The sequence below is a fragment of the Cricetulus griseus genome, chromosome 6 (genome assembly GCF_003668045.3).
Source record: "Cricetulus griseus strain 17A/GY chromosome 6, alternate assembly CriGri-PICRH-1.0, whole genome shotgun sequence".
Classification (NCBI taxonomy): Eukaryota; Metazoa; Chordata; class Mammalia; order Rodentia; family Cricetidae; genus Cricetulus; species Cricetulus griseus.
The window spans coordinates 29,906,538-29,913,153 of record NC_048599.1 but is presented as its reverse complement, the minus strand read 5'-3'; the positions used below and the strand labels follow the sequence as shown (position 1 = coordinate 29,913,153).

The 6,616-nt window shown below is 41.5% G+C and overlaps 1 protein-coding gene across 1 annotated transcript; it reads right to left on the bottom strand.

The window, feature by feature from the left end:
* Positions 1-1,759: 1,759 nt before the first annotated feature.
* On the bottom strand, positions 1,760-5,894 carry LOC100771186 (cystatin-S). Its single transcript, XM_027420962.1, has 3 exons — positions 5,664-5,894; positions 3,314-3,418; positions 1,760-1,843 (listed from the first exon to the last, which is right to left on the bottom strand). The coding sequence occupies exons 1-3, from the start codon at positions 5,892-5,894 to the stop codon at positions 1,760-1,762; spliced, it is 420 nt and encodes a 139-aa protein (XP_027276763.1).
* Between the last annotated feature and the right edge of the window lie 722 nt (positions 5,895-6,616).

Here is a 6,616-nt window from a genome sequence, read left to right as displayed (position 1 = left end):
TTGGTTCAGGTATTTTGTCAATACCTTGTGATTCTGCTATGCACATGCAAAAATTGTTCCTGAGGTTATGTGGAGTGAGATAGCCACAGCAGTAAGAGAGGCCTTGCTATAAATTTGAGTAGTCCATGTTAAGAGGAAAGAACTAACTGAGCTCATATGTCCTTGAAAAAGATGAGGTTTCTAACTATTGGTACATCGACATGTTCCTGGGTGGTCATGCAGATATTATTTAGCACTTCTCAGTGTGAAAGTTGAATACAGAGGCCAGTTGCTGCGAAATATGTTCTGTCAGACACTTTTCTCTTAAAAGATGAGGAGGGACCCCTAATTACCCTATTCAGATGGATCAGCATATATTCAGCTCTTGACAGCTTATGTCCTCTTGAATGAGGTTTACTATTCTACATCCCAGGGACTTAAGGTAAAGGTGAATGATGAGCCATTCTTTTTCCTGTTGAGCATAAATGAGACCCTTGAATGGAGATTTAACTTTCCCTGAGGTGCACTATCAGAGGATGCATCATGGACAGCAAGCATCATGGGTGGGATCCCTTCATCATTTCACCTTAAGTTTTTAGCGAAATTGGCTCAAGACAGCTTCCTAAAATGCATGCCTAGTTAGGGAATGGATTTGACTGTGCAGTACCATGGACACCAGACAGAAGGCTTCAGTACCCTAAGCTGCTGGTAGAATAATACTGGGGAGAGGCTGAGAGAACATGTATTTAGTACTGTGGCTTCCAATTCAGAGTCAGTAAGATGTGCCTCTACCATAGAAGCATGGTTATATAAAAATACATCTCATAAAATGTCTTCTCTAGTTGATTGTAGTTTGATTTTGTGAGAATCCATTTGTGATTAGCACACATCTTAAAAATTAACCCACCCATAATCTCTTGTATTATACCAGAACAGAAAAGGCCTGTGATGATCATGTGTCTTTCCCATAAAGTCACAATAGCCTGGAAAATATGTGTTTGCGTGACATTTCAAGGCTCTGGATTATTTCATTCTTTCTTAGATTCTTGTTACTGTTTTGCTAATGAGTAACACACACACAAGTACATGGCCATGAACAAACAAACACACACTGTGTGTGTCTGTGCTTTTTACAGGTAGTAAACAATTCCTGATATAAATAGAATCTATGCTTTCCTTGGGAACCTGAGGAGAGTAGAAGGCCACCTACATTAGGTGACTTGTGCTTCTGAAGATACATCACCACTATTCTTCATAGCCAGGACACATACCATAATGTCTGAATCTGTTTTATGAGAGCAGCTTTGTTTCAGGGACAGCAACACTCCTCCCACACAGGGCTCAGCTAATGCCCACTGTGTCAGCATAATTGACTTCTAGTCACTTCCTGCACTTTCTTATCTCTAAGTTCTGGATATTACACTGGGAGAGGTCTTGCCAAGATTGGCATATATGTATGTAAGCCCGATTAATCATTTTGTTATCCCACCACTCTAAATATCTTGAGACAGAAAGAGCTACCCAAAAGGATCTAGTGATACTTTTTTATTGAACAAGAATGAGCAAATGTAAGAGATCAATGCAATGGACAATTTGCAAAGAAAGTATAAAAGAACTAGTGTAGCTACTGGGGTATGAGAGCCTACCCCAAGCAGTCTAATCTATTATGGAACTTGATTGAGGTAATCTGAGTTACATCCCTGAAAGCAAGATCATCCAGAAGACTTATGAGGAACTTCCACAGAGGAATGCAATCTGCACAGTACAGTTGGGCAGGAACTTAAATTTCATGACAGCTGGAAGTTGTCAGGGACATCTTGTTCTCCCATGGCACAAAATAGACCTCAAAAGAGCATAATTTTCTCTGCAAAGGTAAAGGAAGTCCATTAATCAGTGCTGGTTAACATTAAAGGGAAATCTTACAGCCAGAAGAGTTAAAGGAGAGTGGGATGATGCAGGTAAGATACAACACAAAATCTCTATCAAGACCAATGACACTCAGCCCAAATAAGCAAGTGCCTTCTGTTCTGCAACACAATGCTGTTCATCTGTCATAAGGAATATGTGTACATCTTAGACTCACAGAATTTCACATCTCTTTTTCAAAACAGCCCTTTAAGGAGTAGACCATGATTCATGACAGTATCTTGGAGGTCAAGAAAGCCACAGAAACAGCTGACTTGAACAAGGGAGAGCTCTTGGTCCCCAGACTGATAGCTGGGAAAGCAGCATGGGACTTATCCAGACCCCATGAATGTGGGTGTCAGTGAGGAGACCTTGGAAATCTATGGGGCCCCTTGTAGTGGATCAGTACTTATCCCTAGCATAGGAATGGACTCTGGGAGCCCATCCCACATGGAGGGATACTCCCTGAACCTAGACACAAGGAGGTTGGCGTAGGCCCTATCCCAAAGGATATGGCAGACTTTGAAGACCCCGTACAGAAGGCCTTACCCTCCCTGGGGAGCAGGTAGGGTGTGGGATAGGTAGGATATTAGTGGGGGGCAGAGGGAGGGGAGGGAGAGGCACCTGGAATTAGCATGTAAAATAATCTTCTTTCTAATTAAAATAAAAAGAAAGGGGGATAGATTCAGTAAGCTCTACCCCTTCACTTCTAGCACCAGAGACAATATAAATCTGGGGCTTGGGACAAATAATGTCTTGAGAAGCACATGGTAGGGGAAGGCAGCATGGTGAGAAATTGCAGTGATGTACAGAGCCACTGTAACTCAAGAACACTTCTGTCATGGAAATGCATGGCATTGGGTACAAGGGGAAGCATTGATGGGATACCTTAATTTCAGGGTGATCTGAACAGGAGTTCAACATGGGAATGTATAGAGCATTTACTATCAAAGAAACCTGAGGCTATCTGCTCCTGTCCAGGCAACACACCCAAAGCATTCAGGGATTGTCTCAGAGTTCCTAATTCACATTTTAACATAAGAAGCAGCTCAAAACTTTAATGTGTACCCATATACCTTACCCCTCTGGGCTATATATACTCTAATAATCTACATTTAAATTCACAAATAACCATACTCTCTTCATAATACAAATGTATTCACTCCTCAAAACAGCACTGTGTCACATATGCACTTTTCCAACTTTGTCCTAGTATAATCAAAAACACCCTCCCATAACTCAATGTGCAAATACACACACACACACACACACACACACACATACACACACACACACACACACACACACTTATTTTATGTATTCACACACTTGCACATTTGTAGACATGATATAAGTATTTTCACAAACTAACATGATTGTAACCCCTCCTAAGTACACAATAGGTCTAGGATATATTCCATGTTCATACCTCAGCCTGATCATTTAAGGGACAGTTGGTCAAGTCATCTTGGGCCTTTGTACATGTGGTTTGGCCTAGAACCACATCAAAAAGGAAGTTCTCTCCAGCCACGACCTATAGAGAGAAAACAATGATTTATTGGCAACATTAGACTAACCTTCACATGCAGAGTCAGTGGGTTTGGTGAAGATTTGTAGATGTTTGCATTCATGACCTGCCACCAATATCATGAACACAGCAACCAAGCCAGCCTGCCAAGTGAGGCAACTTCACCTAGTTCTGGTATCTTATTTTCTTCTGGGCAAGTTTCACAAGTGTTTGATGTTGCTAATAAATGAGACAGGACACAGAATTCAGGACTTGGGAAGAGTAGAGGAGTCAGCCAGGATGGAGGCAAAGCAACAGTGTTCTTTCTGTTCAGCAATGCAGGGCTGCTGTGAGCACAAGTGATGTCTGTGGCTACAGGACAGGACTAACTCAGCTGCAGCACAGAGGTCAGGAAGACTCACTCCTGGTACACTGCGTGAAGTGTGATACCTCATGATTAAAGTGTACCGGGATCCCATTCACGACAAAGAATCTTTTGCTTCCCTTTATCCAGATTAATCCGTATGTGGACAGGAGGACATGGGATACTTCACAAAAAGAATGTTTCAATACAAACGAGTACAATCCTGTATTGTCAACAGATTCAGTGTGACTGTTAATAGGAATATCTTTTGAGTGTGAAATTCTCCAGTGTGACTTGGACTTTAAATTAAGTACATTAACTCTTTTTTTCCCCCACAGGGAAGCTCTAACTCAGTTTGTCAGAACTTTGAGAAGTACATAGTGGGAGCAAATGGGGATTTTAGAACCCTCTGAACCCACAAATGAATCCATGCTTCCACTGCTATTAGATTTCACATCATTAAAATGAGATTCACACCCCATTAGCACGCTGTCCTCTAAGATTCTCTAGGAGATCACTGAATACTCACAAAGCACCTGAATGAAGGAACTCTTGTAGGGATTTGTTTTCATGTATTGGTCTGAGTTTCATAATTGCTAGTCTGAAACATGACGCTAACAGGTTGACAGGAAACTGAATACAGAGCATAGACGGAGCCACAAAAAGACTTAGTCAGAAATATAGGTCTGCAGGGACCTCTTTCTTCAAGTATGCTCTCTGCCTACCCCCTTTTTGTCACTCACTAATGGCATCATGTTAAGACTATTACATTTATTAGGTCAGTGCACTCTCTTGATCCTCATGATCCAGTCAGCTCTGGAAAAGCCAGCACACAAACTTACAGGATGGTTTTCTATCTCTCTCTCTTTTTAGTTTTTTTTGGGGAGGGGGTTCTTTTGAGAAAGGTTTTCTTTCTGTGTAACAGTCCCGGCTGTCCTGGAACTTGTTCTGCAGACCACGCTGGCCATAAACTAACAGAAATCCACCTGCCTCTGTGTCCTGAGTGCTGGGATTAAATGTTTACAACACCATCACCCAGCAAGGATGGTTTCCTTAATATTCAGTTATCCATTTCTCTTTTAAAAGATATTGAAAATATAGATGATCCATCAGAGCTTACCTTTGCTTTAACTGGGGTGGGGGAAGTTTGCAAGGGTAGAGGGCAGATGGGAAAGGACTGGAGGATGAGTTAGATAAAGATGCATGATGGGAAATATACAAAGAATCAATAAGAAGTTAAGCTCTAAAAGAAAAGGTCATATTTTAAAAATCTGGGAAGAAATTACACTAAACAGGTTGCTTTCGGAACATTTAGAAAACCACTCACCTTTGTATGCATGACCCTGAGAGAAAAATAAAGTTGGAGCTAACCCAGTAAAATCTAATAATGAGGGAAGACAGTGGATTGACAGGGAGGTTCTGAGCTACAAATTTGACTGCACTTAATATTTTCCCATAGACAGAATAAAAATTAAATGAAAGACATAAAAAATCATGGAGGGAAAAGAGTTGTAATATATTTTGCCATTTTTTAATGAACGAATAATTATATGTTGTCACTGTTTTGTAGTATCATTCAGGATGTGAATGGTGAGGTTTAGTAATTAACACACATGCTCATACCTGCAGCATGTCCCTAAGGTTTAAAACAACCTAACAGATGGTATTTGACTTTGGAAAATTACATCTACAAGAGCTTCCAGATAACAGCAAATCTTAGGACAAAGTTTAATGTGAGGCATTGCCTTGTGGATGCTGCCATTAGATCCACCTCAGGTCCATTGTAGCAAATCACAGTGAACTGTATTAATGAGTGGAGAAGCGATGAGGCCTCAGTTCTGGACTAAGGCAAGATGTATGGCCCTCTAAGTGACAAATTCTGGCTCTTTCACATCAAGTGTCACATACCTGCTTTCGGACTCTTTTCACTTCCACAACATGGCTCAGATACAAGTCATTGTTGTTTTCATTGTACTTGCCAACAGCATATTCCAGTGCTTCTGGGGCCCCCTCCTCTTGCATACTGGACTCCTCTATGCCACCCAGCAGTATGTTACCCAGCACAGGGTTTAGGCTGAGGTTCACAGCCACCATGAGAGTGGTGAGCAGGAGTAATGGAGCATGGAGCGGACAGGCCATGGTTTCCCTAGACTTGGAAATGGACCCAAGACTTTGTTTGTAGCTGAAATGAGTCTGGATGAGGCAGTAAGTACAGCCTGGAAATGAGCTCCTCTTTTATCCTGCCCTCTTATCCTGCTTGGGCTCCTTGCCAATGTCCCATGCTCTTTCATAATTACCCCTCTTTTTCCTGTTCCTCCCTCTCTACAAGTCCTCTGTCTTCATACTGCCCCAACTATACCTCAGACCTGGCTTGTCTTCAGTCCCTTTCTGGTACACACCAGTAGCATCCTCCCCACTCTTTGTTACGTCCTGTTATCTCTTATTCACACTCTCTCACAACTCCAGGCTATCACATAACTCATTTGCTCCACAGATCCTATCCCATCAGCTTTCCTGTTTCCTAGGTGGGTCATTCTCTTGAATCAAGGTATTATTGTTCTCTGGTCTTCAAATGCCTATAACCTTCAAGATGAACTCTTTTGTCCCTGAAGATCTTTCTCTTTCTGGTCTTAGATGTTCAGTATTCCCAATGAAAGTGGGTATTTCAGGGATCCAGGAACATTCAGTCCTGGTTTTTTCTCTGAAGCTTTTCTTTGGCAAAATTTCCATAATGACCTTTAAATTTGGACTGTATCCGGTCCAAATTCTTTCCATGACACATTCACACCAGTCATTACATTTAATAAAGGAAGTAAACATGAAAGTTGCTTGCTGGCTTACACTTTGTCTTGCTCATGTAA

What these genes read in the sequence shown, in the direction of transcription:
- LOC100771186 (XM_027420962.1), bottom strand. Translation starts at nt 5,894, where the DNA reads ATGGCCTGTCCGCTCCATGCTCCATTACTCCTGCTCACCACTCTCATG. An exon ending in TGAAAAGAGTCCGAAAGCAG is followed by an intron (nt 3,419 to 5,663) that starts GTATGTGACACT and finishes TTCTCTCTATAG; the next exon opens with GTCGTGGCTGGAGAGAACTT. An exon ending in CCTTAAATGATCAGGCTGAG is followed by an intron (nt 1,844 to 3,313) that starts GTATGAACATGG and finishes TTACCTTTGCAG; the next exon opens with AGAAAATTATGCTCTTTTGA.